We start from the raw sequence: 27,994 nt of genomic DNA, 5'->3' as shown, positions 1-27,994 counted from the left end.
ATATAACTACCACCATCTAATATAACTACCACCATCTAATAGAACATCTAATAGAACATATAATACAACTACCACCATCTAATAGAACATCTAATAGAACATATAATACAACTACCACCATCTAATAAAACATATAATATAACTACCACCATCTAATAGAACATCTAATAGAACATATAATACAACTACCACCATCTAATAGAACATCTAATAGAACATATAATACAACTACCACCATCTAATAGAACATCTAATAGAACATATAATACAACTACCACCATCTAATAAAACATATAATATAACTACCACCATCTAATAGAACATATAATATAACTACCACCATCTAATAGAACATATAATATAACTACCACCATCTAATAGAACATATAATACAACTACCACCATCTAATAGAACATATAATATAACTACCACCATCTAATAAAACATATAATATAACTACCACCATCTAATAGAACATATAATATAACTACCACCATCTAATAGAACATATAATATAACTACCACCATCTAATAGAACATATAATATAACTACCACCATCTAATAGAACATATAATATAACTACCACCATCTAATAGAACATCTAATAGAACATATAATATAACTACCACCATCTAATAGAACATATAATATAACTACCACCATCTAATAGAACATATAATACAACTACCACCATCTAATAGAACATATAATATTACTACCACCATCTAATAGAACATATAATATAACTACCACCATCTAATAGAACATATAATACAACTACCACCATCTAATAGAACATATAATATAACTACCACCATCTAATAGAACATATAATATAACTACCACCATCTAATAGAACATATAATACAACTACCACCATCTAATAGAACATCTAATATAACTACCACCATCTAATAGAACTACCACCATCTAATAAAACATCTAATAGAACATATAATACAACTACCACCATCTAATAGAACATCTAATAGAACATATAATACAACTACCACCATCTAATAGAACATATAATATAACTACCACCATCTAATAGAACATATAATATAACTACCACCATCTAATAGAACTACCACCATCTAATAAAACATCTAATAGAACATATAATACAACTACCACCATCTAATAGAACATATAATATAACTACCACCATCTAATAGAACATATAATATAACTACCACCATCTAATAGAACATATAATACAACTACCACCATCTAATAGAACATATAATATAACTACCACCATCTAATAGAACATATAATATAACTACCACCATCTAATATAACATATAATATAACTACCACCATCTAATAGAACATATAATACAACTACCACCATCTAATAGAACATATAATACAACTACCACCATCTAATAGAACATATAATACAACTACCACCATCTAATATAACATATAATATAACTACCACCATCTAATAGAACATATAATACAACTACCACCATCTAATAGAACATATAATATAACTACCACCATCTAATAAAACATCTAATAGAACATATAATATAACTACCACCATCTAATAGAACATATAATACAACTACCACCATCTAATAGAACATATAATATAACTACCACCATCTAATAAAACATCTAATAGAACATATAATATAACTACCACCATCTAATAGAACATATAATATAACTACCACCATCTAATAGAACATATAATACAACTACCACCATCTAATAGAACTACCAACATCTAATAAAACATCTAATAGAACATATAATATAACTACCACCATCTAATAGAACATATAATATAACTACCACCATCTAATAGAACATATAATATAACTACCACCATCTAATAGAACATATAATACAACTACCACCATCTAATAGAACTACCACCATCTAATAGAACATCTAATAGAACATATAATACAACTACCACCATCTAATAGAACATCTAATAGAACATATAATACAACTACCACCATCTAATAGAACATATAATACAACTACCACCATCTAATAGAACATATAATATAACTACCACCATCTAATAGAACATATAATACAACTACCACCATCTAATAGAACTACCACCATCTAATAGAACATCTAATAGAACATATAATACAACTACCACCATCTAATAGAACATCTAATAGAACATATAATACAACTACCACCATCTAATAGAACATATAATATAACTACCACCATCTAATAAAACATCTAATAGAACATATAATACAACTACCACCATCTAATAGAACATCTAATAGAACATATAATACAACTACCACCATCTAATAGAACATATAATACAACTACCACCATCTAATAAAACATATAATATAACTACCACCATCTAATAGAACATATAATATAACTACCACCATCTAATAGAACATATAATATAACTACCACCATCTAATAGAACATCTAATAGAACATATAATATAACTACCACCATCTAATAGAACATATAATACAACTACCACCATCTAATAGAACATATAATACAACTACCACCATCTAATAGAACATATAATACAACTACCACCATCTAATATAACATATAATATAACTACCACCATCTAATAGAACATATAATACAACTACCACCATCTAATAGAACATATAATATAACTACCACCATCTAATAAAACATCTAATAGAACATATAATATAACTACCACCATCTAATAGAACATATAATACAACTACCACCATCTAATAGAACATATAATATAACTACCACCATCTAATAGAACTACCACCATCTAATATAACTACCACCATCTAATAGAACATATAATATAACTACCACCATCTAATAGAACATATAATATAACTACCACCATCTAATAGAACTACCACCATCTAATAGAACTACCACCATCTAATAGAACATATAATACAACTACCACCATCTAATAGAACATATAATATAAGTACCACCATCTAATAGAACATATAATATAACTACCACCATCTAATAGAACTACCACCATCTAATAGAACTACCACCATCTAATAGAACATATAATACAACTACCACCATCTAATAGAACATATAATACAACTACCACCATCTAATAGAACATATAATATAACTACCACCATCTAATAAAACATCTAATAGAACATATAATATAACTACCACCATCTAATAGAACATATAATACAACTACCACCATCTAATAGAACATTTAATATAACTACCACCATCTAATAGAACTACCACCATCTAATATAACTACCACCATCTAATAGAACATATAATATAACTACCACCATCTAATAGAACATATAATATAACTACCACCATCTAATAGAACTACCACCATCTAATAGAACTACCACCATCTAATAGAACATATAATACAACTACCACCATCTAATAGAACATATAATATAAGTACCACCATCTAATAGAACATATAATATAACTACCACCATCTAATAGAACATATAATACAACTACCACCATCTAATAGAACATATAATATAACTACCACCATCTAATAGAACATATAATATAACTACCACCATCTAATAGAACATATAATATAACTACCACCATCTAATAGAACATATAATATAACTACCAACATCTAATACAACTACCACCATCTAATAAAACATATAATACAACTACCAACATCTAATAGAACATATAATATAACTACCACCATCTAATAGAACATATAATATAACTACCACCATCTAATAGAACATATAATATAACTACCACCATCTAATAGAACTACCACCATCTAATAGAACTACCACCATCTAATAGAACATCTAATAGAACATCTAATAGAACATATAATACAACTACCACCATTTAATAGAACATATAATATAACTACCACCATCTAATAGAACATATAATATAACTACCACCATCTAATAGAACATCTAATAGAACATCTAATAGAACATATAATACAACTACCACCATCTAATAGAACATATAATATAACTACCACCATCTAATAGAACATATAATATAACTACCACCATCTAATAGAACTACCACCATCTAATAGAACTACCACCATCTAATAGAACATATAATATAACTACCACCATCTAATAGAACATATAATATAACTACCACCATCTAATAGAACATATAATATAACTACCACCATCTAATAGAACTACCACCATATAATAGAACATCTAATAGAACATCTAATAGAACATATAATACAACTACCACCATCTAATAGAACATATAATATAACTACCACCATCTAATAGAACATATAATATAACTACCACCATCTAATAGAACTACCACCATCTAATAGAACTACCACCATCTAATAGAACATATAACATCTAATAGAACATACAACATCTAATAGAACATACAACATCTAATAGAACATACAACATCTAATAGAACATACAACATCTAATAGAATATCCAAAATCTAATAGAACATCAAACAGAACATCCAACATCTAATAGAACATACAACATCTAATAGAATATACAACATCTAATAGAACATACAACATCTAATAGAACATACAACATCTAATAGAACATCAAACAGAACATCCAAAATCTAATAGAACATACAACATCTAATAGAATATACAACATCTAATAGAACATACAACATCTAATAGAACATACAACATCTAATAGAACATACAACATCTAATAGAATATACAACATCTAATAGAATATCCAAAATCTAATAGAACATCAAACAGGACATCCAACATCTAATAGAACATACAACATCTAATAGAATATACAACATCTAATAGAACATACAACATCTAATAGAACATACAACATCTAATAGAATATCCAAAATCTAATAGAACATCAAACAGGACATCCAACATCTAATAGAACATACAACATCTAATAGAATATACAACATCTAATAGAACATACAACATCTAATAGAACATACAACATCTAATAGAACATCAAACAGAACATCCAAAATCTAATAGAACATACAACATCTAATAGAATATCCAATATCTAATAGAACATCAAACAGAACATACAACATCTAATAGAACATACAACATCTAATAGAACATACAACATCTAATAGAACATACAACATCTAATAGAACATCAAACATCTAATATATCATCTAATAGAACATCCAACATCCAAAATAACACACAGAAGTACCTCTTTCTCCACGTCCGCTTTGGTGCCTTTTCTGGCTATTTGTGATGGTGTGTGTACAGGGCTCTGAGACTGACCCTCGTCTATCAGACCATACACTGACTGGACAAGGGGATGGAGAGAAGGAGAGAGAAATTTAGGAGAAGAAAGGAGAGGGAAGTGTGCTATGTTACTATCCCATTCCTCAATATTGGGTTTTTCAAACTTTATTTGTGTAAATCCTTCGACATTGTCTTGTGACCCACCCACTACACCAACCCAATAGTTCTGGCCACAGTCTAGTGAATCTAGTTCTTCCTGTCCGTACCTTCTTGACTCTCTGTGGGTTCCTCATGCGTCTGCATTTCCTGATGTCCAACTCTGTGGTGTTCACACAACCTGGCTGTAGAACATAGAGGATCAAGTGTTATGTTCAGCAGGCGCAGGAGTAAGGAAACCTTTTCAAAATACAAATTCAGTGTTAGCAGTCCAGGTACAGTAATGTTTCACTCACTCACACACTCACACATTCACTCACTCACTCACTCACTCACTCACTCACTCACTCACTCACTCACTCACTCACTCACTCACACACTCACACACTCACTCACACTCACTCACTCACTCACTCACTCACTCACTCACACACTCACACACTCACTCACACACTCACTCACTCACACTCACTCACTCACTCACTCACTCACTCACTCACTCACTCACTCACTCACTCACTCACTCACTCACTCACTCACACACTCACACACTCACACACTCACACATACCACAGGTCTATGGACATCCCAGAAAGCTCTTTCTTGACTATCTAGAATCTTCCTCTCAATTCTATCCTTTTTCCTGTCGATCCTGGAGAAGAAGAAGAAGAAGAGAGGGGGAGAGGGAGAGAGAGAGAGAGAGAGAGGACAGAGGGAGAAGAGAGAGAGAGAGAGAGAGAGAGGACAGAGGGAGAAGAGAGAGAGAGAGAAGACAGAGAGAGAGAGAGAGAGAAGACAGAGGGAGAAGAGAGAGAGAGAGAGAGAGAGAGAGAGAGAAGACAGAGAGAGAGAGAGAAGACAGAGGGAGAAGAGAGAGAGAGAGAGAGAGAGAGAGAGAGAGAGAGAGAGAGAGAGAGAGAGAGAGAGAGAGGGAGAAGAAGACAGTGTTAAACATAGCCTAAGGGTGTTTCCTTAGTAATAAAAAAACATCCAACCAAATACATACAATACACTAACTAATATAAACAGAAGAAAACACACACACACACTTTATGTTATTCTATCCTTGTGAGGACCTAAAATTGATTTCCATTCAAAATTATATTTTCCATAACCCCTTAACCTAACCCTAATTCTATCCCTAACATTAAACCTAAACCTCTAAGTCTAAAATAACCTTTGTCCTCTTGGGGACCTGGGACATTTACCCTGAAGGGATCATTTTCCTTGTTTTACTATCCTTGTGGGGACTTTTGGGGATTTCCGGTACCCATTAGGATATTAATACAAGCCAACACACACACACACACACACACACTATGTTATTCTATCCTCGTGGGGACCTAAAATGTATTTACATAAAAACATCATATTTTCCCTAACCCCTAATTTTTCCTTGTTTTACTATCCTTGTAGGGACTTTTGCCGATTTTAGGTTTAAGAACAACCCACACACACACCCACACACACACACACACACACCCACATACACCCACATACACGACAACTTCACTTACTTGACTTGAGCCTCGGCCTGCATGAAGATAAACTCCCACTTCCTAGTGAAGGCTCTCTGTAGTCTGGCTAGGTTCTCCTGATTAATGGAGAGAAGGAAAGGAGAGAGAGAGAGGGAGGGAGGGAGGGAGGGAGGGAGGGAGGGAGGGAGGGAGGGAGGGAGGGAGGGGGGGAGGGGGGAGGGAGGGAGGGAGGGAGGGGGGAGGGAGGGAGGGAGGGGGGGAGGGAGGGAGGGGGGAGGGAGGGAGGGAGGGAGGGAGGGAGGGAGGGAGGGAGGGAGGGAGGGAGGGAGGGAGGGAGGGAGGGAGGGAGGGAGAGAGAGAGAGAGAGAGATGGAGAAAGGGAGGGAGGGAGAGAGAGAGAGAGAGAGAGAGGGAGGGAGAGAGAGAGAGAGAGAGAGAGAGAGAGAGAGAGAGAGAGAGAGAGAGGGAGGGAGGGAGGGAGGGAGGGAGGGAGGGAGGGAGGGAGATGGAGAAAGGGAGGGAGGGAGAGAGAGAGAGAGAGAGAGAGAGAGAGAGAGAGAGGGAGGGAGGGAGGGAGGGAGGGAGGGAGGGAGGGAGGGAGGGAGAGAGATGGAGAAAGGGAGGGAGGGAGAGAGAGAGAGAGAGAGAGAGAGAGGGAGGGAGGGAGGGAGGGAGGGAGGGAGGGAGGGAGGGAGGGAGGGAGGTGGAGAAAGGGAGAGGGGAGGGAGAGAGAGAGAGAGAGATGGAGAAAGGGAGGGAGGGAGGGAGGGAGAGAGAGAGAGAGAGAGAGAGAGAGAGAGAGAGAGAGAGAGAGAGAGAGAGAGAGAGAGAGAGAGAGAGAGAGAGAGAGAGGGACGGAGGGGAGAGCTTTACGCGTAATGTGTTTACAGTCAGACAGTCATATTGATTGATACGATTTTGGACACTCCAGGCCTGTGTCCCACATTTTCTTATAGGCCCTGGTCAAAAGTAGTTCACTATGTAGGGAATAGGGTGTCATTTGGGACGAAGAACGAGACTGGTACCTACCGCCTCATAATCACATCACACCGGTACCCACGGCCTCATAATCACATCGCAATGGTACCCACGGCCTCGTAATCACATCACACTGGTACCCACTGCCTCATAATCACATCGCAATGGTACCCACGGCCTCGTAATCACATCACACTGGTACCCACGGCCTAATAATCACATCGCAATGGTACCCACGGCCTCATAATCACATCGCAATGGTACCCACGGCCTCATAATCACATCCCACCGGTACCCACGGCCTCATAATCACATGACACTGGTACCCACGGCCTCATAATCACATGACACTGGTACCCACCGCCTCATAATCACATCGCAATGGTACCCACGGCCTCATAATCACATCACACTGGTACCCACGGCCTAATAATCACATCGCAATGGTACCCACGGCCTCATAATCACATCGCAATGGTACCCACGGCCTCATAATCACATCACACTGGTACCCACGGCCTAATAATCACATCGCAATGGTACCCACGGCCTCATAATCACATCGCAATGGTACCCACGGCCTCATAATCACATCACACTGGTACCCACGGCCTAATAATCACATCGCAATGGTACCCACCGCCTCATAATCACATCACACTGGTACCCACGGCCTCATAATCACATGACACTGGTACCCACCGCCTCGTAATCACATGACACTGGTACCCACCGCCTCGTAATCACATGACACTGTTACCCACCGCCTCATAATCACATGACACTGGTACCCACCGCCTCATAATCAGCCAGCTCCAAACGAGTCTTGTTCTGCATGGTCCTCTTGCACAGATAGATAGCTGGAGGAGAGAGAGAGAGAGAGAGAGAGAGAGAGAGAGAGAGAGAGAGACCTGAGACTGAGCCTTATCAGTGGTTCTGTAAAATCCTTTCCCTTCAATCCATTTATCCCTCTCCACCCATCCCATCCCTTCCTCCCTTCCTCACCCTGCATCGCTCTTACCTTCTCTTCTCTCTCTCCCTCTCCCCACATCCATCCATCCCACTTTCCCCATATCCATCCATCCATCCCACTCTCCCTCTCCCCGCATCCATCCATCCATCCATCCCACTCTCCCTCTCCCCATATCCATCCATCCATCCCACTCTCCCTCTCCCCATATCCATCCATCCCACTCTCCCTCTCCCCACATCCATCCATCCATCCCACTCTCCCTCTCCCAACATCCATCCATCCCACTTTCCCCACATCCATCCATCCATCCATCCCACTTTCCCCACATCCATCCATACATCCATCCCACTCTCCCTCTCCCCACACCCATCCATCCCACTCCCCCTCTCCCCACATCCATCCATCCATCCATCCCACTCTCCCTCTCCCCATATCCATCCATCCATCCATCCATCCCACTCTCCCTCTCCCCATATCCATCCATCCATCCATCCCACTTTCCCTCTCCCCATATCCATCCATCCCACTCTCCCTCTCCCTATATCCATCCATCCATCCATCCACCCCACTCTCCCTCTCCCCATATCCATCCATCCATCCCACTCTCCCTCTCCCCACATCCATCCATCCATCCCACTCTCCCTCTCCCCATATCCATCCATCCATCCCACTCTCCCTCTCCCTATATCCATCTATCCATCCATCCATCCCACTCTCCCTCTCCCCATATCCATCCATCCATCCATCCCACTTTCCCTCTCCCCATATCCATCCATCCATCCCACTCTCCCTCTCCCCATATCCATCCATCCATCCATCCATCCCACTCTCCCTCTCCCCATATCCATCCATCCATCCCACTCTCCCTCTCCCCATATCCATCCATCCATCCCACTCTCCCTCTCCCCACATCCATCCATCCATCCCACTCTCCCTCTCCCCATATCCATCCATCCATCCATCCCACTCTCCCTCTCTCCATCTATCCATCCATCCCACTCTCACTCTCCCCATATCCATCCATCCATCCATCCCACTTTCCCTCTCCACATATCCATCCATCCATCCATCCCACTCTCCCTCTCCCCATATCTATCCATCCATCCATCCATCCCACTCTCCCTCTCCCCATATCCATCCATCCATCCCACTCTCCCTCTCCCCATATCCATCCATCCATCCATCCATCCATCCCACTCTCCCTCTCCCTATATCCATCCATCCATCCCACTCTCCCTCTCCCCATATCCATCCATCCATCCATCCCACTTTCCCTCTCCCCATATCCATCCATCCATCCATCCCACTCTCCCTCTCCCCATATCCATCCATCCATCCATCCATCCATCCCACTCTCCCTCTCCCAACATCCATCCATCCATCCATCCATCCATCCCACTCTCCCTCTCCCCATATCCATCCATCCATTCCACTCTCCCTCTCCCTATATCCATCCATCCATCCATCCCACTCTCCCTCTCCCCGCATCCATCCATCCATCCATCCCACTCTCCCTCTCCCTATATCCATCCATCCATCCATCCCACTCTCCCTCTCCCCGCATCCATCCATCCATCCCACTCATATTCCATCCCTCCAACCCTCCTCCATCTCCCCTCCTCTTCACCCTCTCCCGGTCCTAGTCCCTGATTATATTTAGTTCCTCCCTGCTCACCCAGGGAGGTGTCCAATGGAGCTGAGTAGTCTCCTGATTGTGACTGCTCTGAGAGCTGTGAGCTATCTATAATGTTATTCGGGAGTGATGGGTGACACTGTCCTGAGATGGTGTTATGATTTCTAGCCCCTTCAGTGAAGGACTCTCCACCTATCACAGAGCTTTGAAATGGTAGAATTTCTGTTCTACCATTTCTATGGACTTACCATAATCTGTGTTCTCTGGTTCCCAGCAGTTAGAAGGCCAGAAATATGGAGCCTGAGGGTCAAGTGTGGGAGAAGTGGATGGAAGAGGATAGGAGAGAAGGAGAGGAATAGAGAGATTTTTGGATAGAAGAGGGCAGGAGAGAAGGAGAGGAATAGAGAGATTTTTGGATAGAAGAGGGCAGGAGAGAAGGAGAGGAATAGAGAGATTTTTGGATAGAAGAGGGCAGGAGAGAAGGAGAGGAATAGAGAGATGTTTGGATAGAAGAGGGGAGGAGAGAAGAGGAATAGAGAGATGTTTGGACAGAAGAGGGGAGGAGAAACAGAGAGGAGAGGAATAGAGAGATGTTTGGATAGAAGAGGGCAGGAGAGAAGGAGAGGAATAGAGAGATGTTTGGATAGAAGAGGGGAGGAGAAACAGAGAGGAATGGAGAGAATGAAGGTATCATTGAGAGGTGAAAGGCATGGGGACAATATTAAAGAGGCAATAATTTACAGTATAAACATTTGTCATTTTGTAAAGATATATACACTGAACAAATATAGAAATGTAACATGTAAAGTGTTGGTCCCATGACCTGAAATTTCCCATAATGCACAAAAAATGTATTTATCCCAAATGTTGCCTACAAATTTGTTTACATCCCTGTTAGTGAGCATTTCTCCTTTGCCAAGATAATCCATCCACCTGACAGGTGTGGCATATCAAGAAGATGATTAAACAGCAAGATCATTACACAGGTGCACCTTGTGCTGGGGGACAATAAAAGGCCACTCTAAAATGTGCAGTTTTGTCACACAACATAATGGCACAGATGTCCCAAGTTTCGAGGGAGTGTGCAATTGACATGCTGACTAAAGGAATATCCACCAGAGCTATTTCCAGAGAATTTAATGTTAATCTCTCTACCATAAGCCGCCTCCAAAGTCAAGTTAGAGAATTTGGCAGTGCCGGCCTCCGCAGAGCACATATATGGCGGGTGGTTTGCTGATGTCAACGTTGTGGACATAGTGCCCCATTGTGGCGGTGGGGTTTAGGGTACGGACAAAGAACACAATTGCATTTTATTGATGGCAATTTGAATGCACAAATTTCTGAGATCCTGAGGCCCATTGTTGTGCCATTCATCCGCCACCATCACCTCATGTTTCAGCATGATAGTTCACAGCCCCATGACGCAAGGATCTGTACACAATTCCTGGAAGCTGATAATGTCCCAGTTCTTCCATGGCCTGCATACTCACCAGACATGTTACCCATTGAGCATGTTTGGGATGCTCTGGATCAACGTGCACGACAGCATGTTCCAGTTCCCGCCAATATCCAGCAACTTCGCACAGCCATTGAAGAGGAGTGGGACAACATTCCACAGCCCTCAATCAACAGCCTGATCAACTCTATGCGAAGGAGATGAGTCTCACTGCATGAGGCAAATGGTGTTTTTTTTCTCTCTCTTTGTCGTTCTGCTAAACAAATTAAATGCTAATAACTTGTACTGTGGTTTATCATTATAAATTCAAAACACACTCCACCTCCTCCCCCTTAACTTTCACTAGGGTGACAGGTAGCCTAGTGGTTATAGCATGGGAGCAGTAACCGTAAGGTTGCTAGTTCGATTCCCCAAGGTGAAAAATATGCCGATGTGCCATTGAGCAAGGCACTTTACTCCAATTGCTCCAGGGTTACCATGACCCCACTCTCTAAGGGTATCTCAGCGAGCGTTAGAATATGCACACAAAAAAATTCTACACATTTCCAATTCACATGTGTAAAATAGGACAAGTATAAGCACTCACAGATGTGTTATTATTCACAGACTTGTCTTCACGTCCCTTCTTTAAGAGGAGGAATCAAGGTCAACGCCTGCATCGTTCTCTCCAATCATTCACTTATTTCATTCAGCTTTCTGACTGGCCGGCTGACTGCTGTGAAGGGGATGCGTTCCCTCCACGTAGGTAGGAGGTGAAATGTCATCGACTTGCATCCCAAGTGACACCCTATTCCCTATGTAGTGCACTACTTTTGACCGGGGCCAATAGGGCGCACAGGGCTCTGGTCCAAAAGTAGTGCACTACACTGTACATGGAATAGAATGTTTTGCTTTCCCTCTGTGAAGGTCTCTGAGCCTCCTGGTACAAGCATAGCAGAGTAGGAATGTTGATCTGGGATCAGTTTCGCCTTAAAGATCATAATGAATAACATTATGTGGGATTATAAAGGGAACCTGATCCTAGATCAACACTGCTACTCTGAGAGGCTCTGTGTGAATGGAGACCCCCTGAACTGTTCTCTCTGTGGGTTCAGTTGTGATAAATATTTCACAGGATATTCCACCATTCATTATTAATGGGGGTCACAGACCCCCTTTGTAAAAACAGAGGAAGTATCTTAGCGGGTGTGGTGTTGTGTCGTACGGATCACGGATCAGGTTGGTTTTTGATTTGGTTCCATGACTGAATTGGAAAGTAACTGGTACTTTACAATATATAGCAGGGTAGCCTAGTGGTTAGAGCGTTGGACTAGTAACCGAAAGGTTTCATGTTCCCCGAGCTGACAAGGTACAAATCTGAAGTTCTGCCCCTGAACAGGCAGTTAACCCACTGTTCCTAGGCCGTCATTGAAAATAAGAATTTGTTCTTAACTGACTTGCCTCGTTAAATAAAGGTTAAATTAAATATTTGTCCCTCTCAATCAGTCAGATTAATGCAGGGAAGCACATTGGAGAAGTCATATCTCCCTCTCTAGACTGAGATAGAGACCAGGAAGTAGAGAACAACTGGTCACATTGGTGCAATTTCCCTCACTGGCAATATGGTCTTACTGCTCATCTGGAAGCTTCCTTGTAGTCTTATATGGTCTTACTGCTCACCTGGAAGCTTCATTTTAGCCTTATATGGTCTTACTTCTCATCTAGAAGCTGCCTTATAGCCTTATATGGTCTTACTGCTCACCTGGAAGCGATAGAAGGATCCATCATCTTTGAGTGACAGGACGTGATCAGAGATGGGGAAGAAATATCCCTGAGCAGCAATCAGACTCCCGATGTGCATCGCCTCAGCTACAGGAAAAGGATGGAACACAGTCAGTGACTTACCTAAAATTATAAACTGGGTGATTAAAGCCCTGAATGCTGATTGCCTGACTGCCGTGGCATATCAGACCGTATACCACGGGTATGACAAAACAGTTATTTGTCCTGTTCTAATTACATTGGTAAACCAGTTTATAATAGCATTAAGGCACCTCGGGGGTTTGTGATATATGGCCAATATACCGCGGCTAAGGGTTGTATCCAGGCACTCCGCGTTCCGTTGTGCTCAAGAACAGCCCTTAGCCGTGATATAATGGCCGTACACCACATCTCCTCGGGCCTTATTACTGGTTTATAACGGATTAATACTTGACTGAATGCTTATTAAAACTTCTTAAGGATAGGGGGGGGGGCAGTATTTTGATATCCGGATGAAAAGCCCAACGTAAACTGCCTGCTGCTCAGGCCCAGAAGCTAGGATTTGCATATAGATAGAAAACACTCTAAAGTTTCTAAAAGTGTTAAAATAATGTCTGTGGTTATAACAGAACTGATTTGGCAGGTGAAACCCCGAGGACAATCCATCCAATTGAGGTCATTGGATTTTCCAATGCTTTTCTACGGGAAACCCGATTTATTAGGACCCAAATTGCAGTTCCTATGGCTTCCACTAGACGTCAACAGTCAGTTTATAACGGAATCATACTTTACTGAATGCTTGTCAAGATGTTTCAGCTTTTCAATAGAAAACTCATTATGCTGAATTATATCCACGTAGAGTACGAGACAAGGAAGAGACCATTACAAACATGTAATACGTGCTCTATTAAGAGTTTATAAAGCGTGTTATTACATGTTTAGTAAGCTTTAATTGCCATTGAATACAATTTTTTTTTTTTAAATAGTCTTCATGACATGTACCCACCAGGATCCTCAATGGCTAGGTTCTTCATCAGCCACTGTACTATGTCCGCACCTGGTAGACACAAGACAGGACTGTTATAGATGACACACACACACACACACACACACACACACACACACACACACACACACACACACACACACACACACACGTGTATTATAATTGTTTTATTTTTATTATTATTATTGTACTTATTACCCCTTGTTCCTCCCCAATTGGTAGTTACAGTCTTGTCTCGTCGCTGCAACTCCCCAACAGACTCGGGAGATGTGAAGGTCGAGAGCCATGCATCCACCAAAACACGACCCTGCCAAGCTTCACTGCTTCTTGACACACTGTTTGCTTAACCCAGAAGCCAGCCAATGTGCCTATGCACCAATGTGTTGAAGGAAACACCGTCCAACTGACGACAGAGGTCAGCTTGCAGGCACCCGGCCCGCCACAAGGAGTCGCTAGAGCGTGATGAGACAAGGACATCCCGGCCAGCCAAACCCTCCCCTAACCCGGATGACACTGGACGAATTCCGCGCCACCTCACGGGTCTCCCGGTCACGGCCGGTTGTGACACAGCCTGGGATCGAACCAGGGCTGTCCCTTAGACCGCTGCGCCAGGAGTAGGTTTTACTTTACTTTGGCAGAGTTACTTCGGCAGAGTTAAACCACAGAATGAAACTAGTGCAGTTACTATTTACTCAATATAAACCTCCCCTGTGTAAAATAAAAGCTTTAACTTCTGCATTGGAAAAGGCAAGAGGAATAGGGATAGAGAGGGAGAGAGCGGGAGGGAGGGAGAGAGAAACAGAGAGAAACATTGAGCGATAAACAAAGTGGGATAGAGAGAGAGGGAGAGAGAGAAACAGAGAGAGAGAGAAACAGAAGGAGAGGGAGAGAAAGAGACTATCCTCTCCTTGACTAGAGAAATGTTGCTTACATGCATCTGTGTCGCTCTCTTGATATCCGTGTGTGTCTCTCTCTCTCTCTCTCTTGATATCCGTGTGTCTCTCTCTCTCTCTCGATATCCGTGTGTGTGTCTCTCTCTCTCTCGATATCCACGTGTGTGTCTCTCTCTCTCGATATCCACGTGTGTCTCTCTGTGGCTCTGTGTGTGTGTGTGTGTGTGTGTGTGTGTGTGTGTGTGTGTGTGTGTGTGTGTGTGTGTGTGTGTGCGTGTGTGCGTGTGTGCGTGTGTGCGTGTGTGTGTGCGTGTGTGCGTGTGTGTGTGTGTGTGTGTGTGTGCGTGTGTGTGTGTGTGTGTGTGTGTGTAGGCCAGATACACACAAAGACGCGTCTGTTTGCAACTCCACACTTTTCACCTGTGACGACGCTGGGTATCTTGGTCAGGAAGCTCTTGACAGTTCTGATGGGAACGCCCTCAGTCTCATCCTGGATACTGGTCACTATCTCCTCAATCTGCAGGGAGAGAGGAGAGATTGAGGTAAGGTATGTTTTTGAAAAGAGGAAGGTTGCGGTTAAGATGAGAAGGATGAAGAGCAGGTGAGAGTGAAGGTGTATACGGTTAACACTGTATGAGAGGTCAGAGGTCAGAGTTCAAGTCAGTGTAAAGATGTAGGTTAGAGAGCTGGTAGAGTTGACGTCATGGACATAGGAAGACACAGACGCGAGGTTAAAGGTCACCTGTCGGCCCCGTGGCCTAGGGACTCTCCCTCATCGCGGGGGGGGGGGGCTATCTTCAAAAGAACCCAGAGTGTGTCCCCCCCCTCCTCTTTACCCACACACCACTTTACACATTATTTTCATTGAACCTTTATTTATACAGGATATTCTGGAAATGAACTATTAATAATAAATTACACGATTGGTCACAACCGATGACATCACATCTGAAGGCCTATTTCGTAGCTACAACCCGTTTAGTTCCAGAGCATTAAATACAACGCTCAGGTCTATCAACTTTATAGAGAGTGTGATGTGTCGACAGCGGGGTTTGAGCAAGAGGAGAAACACAGACCGTTGACATTCAAATTACAGTCGCACGCACACACACACACGCACGCACACACGCACACACGCACACACGCACACACGCACACACGCACACACACACACACACACACACACACACACCTTAGGCGTATTAATCGCCCTGTATTCAGTGATAAAACATGTTTCCCACATCAGAGCATCTGATTATATTTGATTATCAATAAAATGCAAATTAATTACTTATAAATCCTACAATGTGATTTTCTGGATTTTTGTTTTCGATTCAGTCTCTCACAGTTGAAGTGTACCTATGATAAAAAAATTACAGACCTCTACGTGCTTTGTAAGTTGGAAAACCTGCAAAATCGGCAGTGCATCAAATACTTGTTCTCCCCACTGTATATTACTCTTACAGCATTTCCACGTGGGCGAGGATATTGGAAATTTAATCAAAGCCTACTAGATTATAAATTGTTTAGAACTAGGACAGAATAATTTATAACTGACTTTTTCAGACATAGCATAGGTACAGCAGATCCCCTTATTGTATGGGACACTTTTAAATGTGCCTTTAGAGGCCATGCAATTCAGTACTCATCTATAAAACAAAAGCAATTTAGATCAAAAGAGTCCATATTAACAAAGGAAATTGAAGGACTGTTAGATAGCAATAAAATCTGTACCATAGAGGCATAGAATAAGTTAGAGGAAAAACAAAAATAAATGGAGGAAGTTATTCAGGAAAGATCCAGTATAACATACTATAAAAATAACGAACTGGATGGAATATGAGGAAACATGCGCCAAATTATTTTTCAATCTTCAATATAGAAATGCTACCAAAACAAATGTATTAAAACTTGTTACAAATGATGGAGTCACACATGATTCACCAAAATATATTTTGAAAGAGGAAGTAAAGTACTTTAAGAATATGTTTTCGTTTCAGTCTCCTCCATCTCCACTAAATGAAACTAATTGTATGGATTTTGTTCCTAATAATAATGTAAAATTAACATCTGTACAGAAAGACTCATGTGAAGGCCAAATTACAGAGGAGGAACTTCCTGATGCAATTAAAGCGTTTAAGGCAGGGGAAACTCCAGGGCTGGATGGCATACCAGTGGAAGTATACTAAACTTTTTTTGATATACTCAGAGGACCATTATTAGCATGTTTTAATCATTTTAACCACTCCTATATAAATGGTATACTATCAGACACGCAACAAGAATGTCTGATATCATTATTACTGAAACAAAAAAAAGTATTGTCAGATGTTATTCATCCTAATCAGACAGGTTTTTTAACATGGACGATACATTGGAGATAATATAAGACAAGTACTGGAAACAATAGAATACTATGAAATATTGGGGAAACCAGGCCTGGTTTTCATAGCTGATTTAAAAAAGGCTCCTCTGTAACACATGAATATTTTACATTCATTCAGTGGCAGTAACATATCTAGATGAAGCATGGATTGTAGATTATTCCATGCCTCTGACGCACAAGAAGAGAAGGCAGTCGTGACTAATACTGTGAATGTCCTGGGGACTTTAAGTAGCAACCACCTAGCAGATGGTTATCAGAATGGCACAGCCACTTTCGGTAGGGTGTCCATTTATTTCCGGTAGTGTGCTGATTAATTATTGCTTTCTTCAGGGGAAATACAGAATATGTATAAAAATGCCAAATACACCAAAAGCTAAATCAAGCAGAGGTGTATGACTATGTTAATCATTTACTGAAACATGCAAACTATAAACGTTTAACCAGTTAAAGATAATGAATACATGACGACTAGATGCAAATATTACATTCAAAATACTGAATACAAATGTCAAGCGTTGGCTTTAACATGAGTACAAGCAAAGTGAGTGTGTGTATTGTGTGTAAGTGTTTGTGTGTATAAGTGTTTGTGTGCGCGCGCATGTGTGTGTGTGTGTAAGACACGTGTATGTAAGCCAATAAAATTTGATTTGATTATAATATCCCATCATAAAAATGGATCCCCATTCTCCAATCAAATACCTTCTTCGACACCAAAAAAAATATACGTAGCCTTCCTGTATTTTGTTCCAATCAAAGCACATTCTGCCTAGTAGACTACTTTCGCGCGCTGTTGAGGTTTGACCGCATGATATTTATTGTTGATGGAGTTTTCATCTAACCATCCTAAATCTCATAAGAAATTAGGTGCTGTTTTTTTTTGGGGGGGGGGGGGGGGTTAACGTTATACTATGATATTAAATTAAGTTGTGTTATATAGAATACTATTGAATCATTATGTGATCTTCAAAGACATTGATTCAACTTTGATCTGCCTTTACTAGATGTATGGAGTGACGCTCCGGTGCAGTCTGGCAGCGTATCACGTCTGCGCTGAACGATCTGATTAACGCGTAGCGTCCAGCCTATTCGTTTTTTTTTTCCTCGCGTAAAATTCGGTGATACAGAAAGGAGACACACTAGCGCGGCTGTTTATTGACAATCTGACAATATGTGACCGTGGAAATATTTCAAGTTGGTCTCAGGGGAATGTAAAACAGCTAGCATGGAAGACATTTAAAACAGGATGAGTGAAGTAGAATAACATATGTTGAATGAGGAACTGATGAGTATGGAGACTGGAGAGCCTCACTTCATTTGAGGAGATGACCTTAATACATGCCTTGTGTAATATGCGTTTTTTTCTGGGGGGGGGGGGGGGGGGGCTCATATATAGGCCTATGTATATGGCTGTTTTGAATTAATCATCACTTTAGAAAGTGCTGTCCATTTCGTTGTGTTAGGCTTTGAAACGACATCCACAAAGACCTTGTTTTACACTCAGTTTCAACCTGCTGTTGAACTTCTTTCTTCAAATAGATTATTCACAGAAAGGTGACTTTTAAAAGCAGGATACTGTTTTGATCATCAGTGTTTGATGTGATTTAGAAAGCATTTGCATTGATGTCAGAGTGGTTAGAGGAACAATAGAGCCCTGAGTACCAGGCTATTAGGACCTGATGGAGGGACAATAGAGCCCTGAGTACCAGGCCATTAGGACCTGATGGAGGGACAATAGAGCCCTGAGTACCAGGCCATTAGGACCTGATGGAGGGAGGGACAATAGAGCCCAGAGTATCAGGCCATTAGGACCTGATGGAGGGACAATAGAGCCCTGAGTACCAGGTCATTAGGACCTGATGGAGGGACAATAGAGCCCTGAGTACCAGGCCATTAGTGACCTGATGGAGGGACAATAGAGCCCTGAGTATTAGGCCATTAGGACCTGATGGGGGGACAATAGAGCCCTGAGTACCAGGTCATTAGGACCTGATGGAGGGACAATAGAGCCCTGAGTACCAGGCCATTAGTGACCTGATGGAGGGACAATAGAGCCATGAGTACCAGGCCACAAGGACCTGATGGAGGGACCTGATGGAGGGAGCCCTGAGTACTAGGCCATTAGGACCTGGTGGAGGGACAATAGAGCTCTGAGTACCAGGCCATTAGGACCTGATGGAGGGACAATAGAGCCCTGAGTACCAGGCCATTAGTACCTGATGTCAGCGACAGTAGAGACCTGAGTACCAGGCCATTAGAACCTGGTGGAGGCACAATAGAGCCCTGAGTACCAGACCATTAGGACCTGATGGAGGGACAATAGAGCCCTGAGTACCAGGCCATAAGGACCTGATGGAGGGACAATAGAGCCCTGAGTACCAGACCATTAGGACCTGATGGAGGGACAATAGAGCCCTGAGTACCAGGCCACAAGGACCTGATGGAGGGACAATAGAGCCCTGAGTACCAGGCCAGTAGGACCCGATGGAGGGACAATAGAGCCCTGAGTACCAGGCCATAAGGACCTGATGGAGGGACAATAGAGCCCTGAATACCAGGGCATTAGAGACAGGTACTACCAACACAAAAGATTATAGTGACTCAACAGTCATGTGGAATGTTACTGCAGTCATGTCTCAGGACTGCTGGTGTGGCAGTAATATGGTCAACGCAGCCCTAGTAACATGATAACATGTGGAATGTTACTGCAGTCATGTCTCAGGACTGCTGGTGTGGCAGTAATATGGTCAACGCAGCCCTAGTAACGTGATAACATGTGGAATGTTACTGCAGTCATGTCTCAGGACTGCTGGTGTGGCAGTAATATGGTCAACGCAGCCCTAGTAACATGATAACATGTGGGAAAAGTAAAGGGGTGAGAATGTTTTCTGAAGGCACTGTAACTAGCTAGCATGCTAACCTTAGCCAACGAATGAAAGTTATGTGAGCATCTCTCTCTTTCTTTCTCTCTCTCTCTCTCCCTCTCTCAATTATTTTCTTTCTCCCCTCTCCCCTCTCTCTCTTTTTCTCACTCTGTCCTCCCTCCCTCCCTCCCTCCAACCCTCCCTCCCTCCCTCGCTATTTCTCTCTCTCTCGCTCCTTCTCTCTCATTCTATATCTCTCCCTCCTCTTTCTCTCTCTCTCTCGCTCCTTCTCTCTCATTCTATATCTCTCCCTCCTCTTTCTTTCGCTCCTTCTCTCTCATTCTATATCTCTCCCTCCTCTTTCTTTCGCTCCTTCTCTCTCATTCTATATCTCTCCCTCCTCTTTCTCTCTCTCGCTCCTTCTCTCTCTCATTCTATCTCTCTCTCTCCTCTTTCTCTGTGACGACCCTCCCACTCTGTCTGTCCAAATTCTTTCTCTTTGCTCTTGTTTTCCTTAATAGGATGTCGGTGGGCGGAGCCGGGAGGGTTCGTCAGCGAATTGGGACTCATACACCTTTCCCCCATTCATTCGAGGAGACTCTCTCCACGCAGACATACTGTCGGATTTTAGTTGTGGAATTTTATGGTTTGTTTGTTTGCTTTGGCACCTCTCAACACCCCTCATTATCACCATCTACGTACGCATCCCCTCACTTACTCTACGGACTACACACACAGCACTCTTACTAGGATGTAGTTTACTTTGTTTAATAAATATATTTTGTTGTTATTCCGTTATCTCTAAGGTTGTCTCCCTCTTTGTTACGGGCTAGGAGCTGGTTCGTGACACCTCTTTCTCTGCCTCCCTATCACTCTCTCTCTCTAACTGTCACGAGTCCGACCGAGGGTGGCTTCCCTTCCCGGTCGGGTGGCGCTCGGCGCTCGTCGTCACCGGCCTATTAGCTGCCACTGATTGTCTTTCCTCCCCCTCCTTGTATGTTTAGTGGTAGCACCTGTTTGTGATAATTAGTGGGGCTTTATTAGACAGCCGGCCCGCTTGTTTCTTTGTGCGGGATTGATTATTGTAACCTTCGTCTCTGTAGTAGAGGAACGTGTTTGTGCCTGGTCGTGTCTTTCAGTTGTACATTTCTCATTCCCCGTGTTTGGGGCCGTTATTATTGTGAGCACCCTGTGGTGCGTTGGTGCATTAAAGAGCACAGCATTGCACTCTCTGTCTCCTGCGTCTGACTCCACACCCACGACACCCGGAGCATTACACTAACAAGCACTGCCAATTGACGGCTGAATAAATGTCTCAAGGTCAGGTGCAGAACACCTCAGGCTGATGAATGATGGGATTTCTGTTGGACACCAGTGTACCTTTCCTTATTCATACCCACAATGAATGTGCCAAGTCAAACACAACCATGCGGACAGTGAATATCTAGTGCAAACAGTCAGATAATGGTTCACTCCGGTAAACTACCAAGCAAAAAGGCAGTAACTGCTCATTTGGTCGAAAATGAGTTCATGTCATTTTTTGCAACATTAAATACATGCTTCATCATGTGGACAAGTATCCTGCCTCTGTTGTAATTGTGTTTTGGAGTAAATGGGAGTCATGTTTAGCTGTAACTGTATTAAGTTACTGTGAAACCAAGGTAAATAAAAGCCATTTTTCTCAGTTCCACACCTTGAGCAGTTAGCTTCTTCTTTTGCTTGGTAGAGCAGAATACTGGAACTAAATCAATGTTCCCTATATGGGGGTAAAGTACAGTCTTGATAAGTGTAAAAGTCTGTTTAAGTGCAGTAGAGTTTTCCTGTTTTCCTGTTAAATTACATTATTTTTATTTCTCCTGCTACATGGTCAGGTGTAGTGCAGCAACCCATTGATATACTAAACCAAAGACAGGGCAGAAACAAGGCAAGATTTTACTAAACTGACCTTGGTGTAAAAAAAAAAACTATTCTGAACTGTAACTAACAAGACCAAGTATTACAGTGCATTTTGCAAGTATTCAGACCCCTCCCCCTTTTCCACATTTTGTTACGTAACGTCCTTATTCTAAAATGGATTAAAAAAAGAAAAAAAATACTCATCAATCTACTCACAATACCCCATAGTGACATCACAATACCCCATAGTGACATCACAATACCCCATAGTGACATCACAATACCCTATAATGACCAAGTGAAAACTATTGTTGTTTTTTTTCACACAAAAACAAAACATAAATACCTTATGTGTTGTGAGACTCGAAATTGAGCTCAGGTGCATCCTGTTTCCATTGATCATCCTTGAGATATTTCTACAACTGTGGTAAATTTAATTGATTGGACATGCTTTGGAAGGCACACCTGTCTATATAAGGTCCCACAGTTGACAGTTAATGTCAGAGCAAAAACGAAAGCCCTGAGGTCAAAGAATTGTCTGCAGAGCTCCGAGACAGGATCTGGGCACAGGTTTGGGGAAGGGTACCAAAACATGTATGCAGCATTGAAGGTCCCCAAGAACACAGTGGCCTCCATCATTCCTAAATGGAAGACATTTGGAACCACCAAGGCTCTTCCTAGAGCTGTCCGCCCGGCCAAACTGGACAATCGGGGGAGAAAGGCCTTGGTCAGGGAGGCGACCAAGAACCCGTTGGCTACTCTGACAGAGCTTCAGAGTTCCTCTGTGGAGATGAGAGAACCTTCCAGAAGCACTCTGCAGCACTCCACCAATCAGGGCTTTATGGGATTAGCAGCTGGGAGATAGTAAGAGTGTGTGTGAGTCTGTCTGTGTGTCCCTGCACGCTTCTGCCTCTGAGAGAAGATTAACTTTACTTCAAAGACCACCTTTACTCGACAGACAGACAGACAGACAGACAGACAGACAGACAGACAGTTCCATGACTCCCACAGCTTTTGTCACGTACACATGGTTAGCAATGTGAGTGTAGCAAAATGCTTGCGCTTCTAGTTCTGGCAGGGAAGTAATATCTAACAAGTATTCTAACAATTTCACAACAATTTCACAACAACTACCTAATACAAACAAATCTAAAGGGGTGAATGAGAATGTGTACAGTTGAAGTCAGAAGTTTACATACACCTTAGCCAAATACATTTAAACTCAGTGTTTCACAATCCCAGTAAAAAATCCCTGTTTTAGGTCAGTTAGGACCACCACTTTATTTTAAGAATGTGAAATGTCAGAATAATAGTAGAGAGAATGATTTATTTCAGCTTTTATTTCTTTCATCACATTCCCAGTGGGTCAGAAGTTTACATGCATTCTTCACAACAGTATCTCGGACCTGCCTGGTGTGTTCCTTGTTCTTCGTGATGCTCTCTGCGCTTTTAACGGACCTCTGAGACTATCACAGTGCAGGTGCATTTATACGGAGACTTGATTACACACAGGTGGATTGTATTTATCCTCATTAGTCATTTAGGTCAACATTGGATCATTCAGAGATCCTCACTGAACTTCTGGAGAGAGTTTGCTGCACTGAAAGTAAAGGGGCTGAATAATTTTGCACGCCCAATTTTTCAGTTTTTGATTTGTTAAAAAAGTTTGAAATATCCAATAAATGTCGTTCCACTTCATGATTGTGTCCCACTTGTTGTTGATTCTTCACAAAAAAATACAGTTTTATATCTTTATGTTTGAAGCCTGAAATGTGGCAAAAGGTCGCAAAGTTCAAGGGGGCCGAATACTTTCGCAAGGCACTGTATAACTGAGTCAGGTTTGTAGGCCTGCTTTTTCAGTTCTGCCCACACATTTTCTATAGGGTTGAGGTCAGGGGTTTGTGATGGCCACTCCAATACCTTGACTTTGTTGTCCTTAAGTCATTTTGCCACAAATTTGGAAGTATGCTTGGGGTCATTGTCCATTTGGAAGACCCATTTGTGACCAAGCTTTAACTTCCTGACTGATGTCTTGAGATGTTGCTTCAATACATCCACATATTTTTCCTCCCTCATGATGCCATCTATTTTGTGAAGTGCTCCAGTCCCTCCTGCAGCAAAGCACCCCCAGAACATGATGCTTCCACCCACATGCTTCACGGTGTTCTTCGGCTTGCAAGCCTCCCCCTTTTTCCTGCAAACATAACGGTGGTCATTTTATTTATTTATTTAACCAGGTAGCCTAGTTGAGAACAAGTTCTCATTTGCAACTGTGACCTGGCCAAGATAAAGCAAAGCAGTTTGACACATACAACAACACAGAGTTACACATGGAATAAACAAGCATACAGTCAATAATACAGTAGAAACATCTATATACAGTGTGTGCAAATGACATGGGATAAGAGAGTTAAGGCAATAAATAAGCCATGGTGGTGAAGTAATTACAATATAGCAATTAAACACTGGAATGGTAGATGTGCAGTAGATGAATGTGCAAAGTAGAGATATTGGGGTGCAAAGGAGCAAGATAAATAAATAAATACAGTAGGGGATGAGGTAGTTGTTTGGGCTATTTACAGATGGGCTATGTACAGGTGCAGTGATCTGTGAGCTGCTCTGACAGCTAGTGAGGGAGGTAAGAGTCTCCAGCTTTAATGATTTTGCAGTTCGTTACAGTCATTGGCACCAGAGAACTAGAAGGAGAGGCGGCCAAAGGAGGAATTGGCTTTGGGGGTGACCAGTGAGATATACCTGCTGGAGCGCGTGCTACGAGTGGGTGCTGCAATGGTGACCAGTGAGCTGAGATAAGGGGGGACTTTACCTATCAGGGTTTTGTTGATGGCCTGAAGCCAGTGGGTCTGGCGACGAGTATGAAGCGAGGGTCAGCCAACGAGAGCGTACAGGTCGCAGTGGTGGGTAGTATATGGGGCTTTGGTGACAAAACAGATGGCACTGTGACAGACTGCATCCAATTTGTTGAGTAGAGTGTTGAAGGCTATTTTGTAAATGACATCGCCGAAGTCGAGGATCAGTAGGATGGTCAGTTTTACAAGGGTATGTTTGGCAGCATGAGTGAAGGATGCTTTGTTGCAAAATAGGAAGCCGATTCAAGGTTTCATTTTGGATTGGAGATGTTTCATGTGAGTCTGGAAGGAGAGTTTACAGCCTAACCAGACACCTAGGTATTTGTAGTTGTCCACATATTCAAGTCAGAACCGCCCAGAGTAGTGATGCTGGACAGGCGGGCAGGTGAAGGCAGCGATCGGTTGAAGAGCGTGCAATTAGTTTTACTAGCATTTAAGAGCAGTTGAAGGCCACAGAAGGAGAGTTGTATGGCATTGAAGCTCATCTTGAGGTTAGTTAACACAGTGTCCAAAGAAGGGCCAGAGGTATACAGAATGGTGTCGTCTGCGTAGAGGTGGATCACAGAATCGCCAGCAGCAAGAGCGACATTATTGATGTATACAGAGAGGAGAGTCGGCCCAAGAATTGAACCCCGTGGCACCCCCATAGAGACTACCAGAGGTCCGGACAACAGGACAACAGTTCTATTTTTGTTTCATCAGACCAGAGGACATGTCTCCAAAAAGTATGACCTTTGTACCCATGTGCAGCTGCAAACCGTAGTCTGGCTTTTTTTCTGGGAGTTTTGGAGCAGTGGCTTCTTCCTTGCTGATTGGCCTTTCAGGTTAGGTCGATATAGGACTCGTTTTACTGTGGATATAGATACTTTTGTACCTGTTTCCTCCAGTATCTTCACAAGTTCCTTTGCTGTTGTTCTGGGATTGTTTTGCACTTTTCGCACCAAAGTACGTTCATCTCTAGGAGACAGAACGAGTCTCCTTCCTGAGCGGTATGAGGGCTGCGTGGTCCCATTCTGTTTATACTTGCGTAATATTTTTTGTACAGATGAACAACCTATCCCTCAACGTAACCAAGACTAAGGAGATTATTGTGGACTACAGGAAAAGGAGGACCGAGCACGCCCCCATTCTCATCGACGGGGCTGTAGTGGAGCAGGTTGAGAGCTTCAAGTTCCTTGGTATCCACATCAGCAACAAACTAGAATGGTCCAAACACACCAAGACAGTCATGAAGACTGCATGACAAAGACTATTCCCCCTCAGGAAACTAAGAAGATTTGGCATGTGTCCCCAGATCCTCAAAAGGTTCTACAGCTGGAACATCGAGAGCATCCTGACTGGTTGCATCACTGCCTGGTACGGCAATTGCTCAGCCTCTGACCGCAAGGCACTAGGGGGTTGTGCATACGGCCCAGTACGTCACTGGGGCCAAGCTCCCTGCCATCCAGTACCTCTACACCAGGCAGTGTCAGAGGAAGGCCCTAAAAATTGTCAATAACCCCAGCCACCCCAGTCATAGACTGTTCTCTCTACTACCGCATGGCAAGCGGTACCGGAGTGCCAAGTCTAGGACAAAAAGACTTCTCAACAGTTTTTACCCCCAAGCCATAAGACTCCTGAACAGGTAATCAAATGGCTACCCAGACTATTTGCATTGTGTGCCAAACCATATATATATATATATATATATATATATATATATATATATATATATATATATATATATATATATAACCTCTCTACTGTATATAGCCTCGCTACTTTTATAGCCTCGTTACTGTATATAGCCTGTCTTTTTACTGTTGTTTTTATTTCTTTACCTACCTATTGTTCACCTAACACAGTTTTTTGCACTATTGGTTAGAGCCTGTAAATAAGCATTTCACCGTAAGGTCTACCTACACCTGTTGTATTCAGCGTATGTGACAAATAAACTTCGATTTGATTTGTTACTTTCAGGCATTTGGAAATTGCTCCCAAGGATGAATCAGACTTGTGGAGGTTTATTTTTTTCTGAGGTCTTGGCTGATTTCTTCAGATTTTCCCATGTTGTCAAGCAAAGAGGCACTGAGTTTGAAGGTAGGCCTTGAGATACATCCACAGGTACACCTCCAATTGACTCAGATGATGTCAATTAGCCTGTCAGAAGCTTCTAAAGCCATGACATCATGTTCTGGAATTTTCCAAGCTGTTTAAAGGCACAGTCAATTTAGTGTATGTAAACTTCTGACCCACTGGAATTGTGATACAGTGAATTATAAGTTAAATAATCTGTCTGTGAACAATTGTTGGAAAAATTACTTGTCATGCACAAAGTAGATGTCCTAACCGACTTGCCAAAACTATAGTTTGTTAACAAGAAATTTGTGGAGTGGTTGAAAAATGAGTTTTAATGACTCCAACCTAAGTGTATGTACACTTCAGACTACAACTGTACATATAAATATATGGATGAG

General features: G+C 42.0%; 1 protein-coding gene across 1 annotated transcript in view; it reads right to left on the bottom strand.

Annotated features, from left to right (window-relative positions):
- The window catches only part of rgs6 (regulator of G protein signaling 6), a 161,790-nt gene that overhangs the window by 34,876 nt on the left and 98,920 nt on the right, over nucleotides 1-27,994 (bottom strand). Inside the window, exons 3-11 of the mRNA XM_036976254.1 lie at nucleotides 15,949-16,045; nucleotides 14,636-14,686; nucleotides 13,631-13,737; nucleotides 10,682-10,733; nucleotides 8,623-8,687; nucleotides 6,889-6,965; nucleotides 5,942-6,023; nucleotides 5,482-5,556; nucleotides 5,178-5,276 (exon numbers count right to left, since the gene is read on the bottom strand). Of these exons, the coding sequence (XP_036832149.1) occupies nucleotides 5,178-5,276; nucleotides 5,482-5,556; nucleotides 5,942-6,023; nucleotides 6,889-6,965; nucleotides 8,623-8,687; nucleotides 10,682-10,733; nucleotides 13,631-13,737; nucleotides 14,636-14,686; nucleotides 15,949-16,045 (705 nt within the window). The remainder of the gene's footprint in view (nucleotides 1-5,177; nucleotides 5,277-5,481; nucleotides 5,557-5,941; nucleotides 6,024-6,888; nucleotides 6,966-8,622; nucleotides 8,688-10,681; nucleotides 10,734-13,630; nucleotides 13,738-14,635; nucleotides 14,687-15,948; nucleotides 16,046-27,994) is intronic.

Source organism: Oncorhynchus mykiss, chromosome 4 (assembly GCF_013265735.2).
Source record: "Oncorhynchus mykiss isolate Arlee chromosome 4, USDA_OmykA_1.1, whole genome shotgun sequence".
Taxonomy (NCBI): Eukaryota; Metazoa; Chordata; class Actinopteri; order Salmoniformes; family Salmonidae; genus Oncorhynchus; species Oncorhynchus mykiss.
The sequence above is the reverse complement of the archived record's forward strand: the minus strand, read 5'-3'. Positions and strand labels throughout refer to the sequence as shown.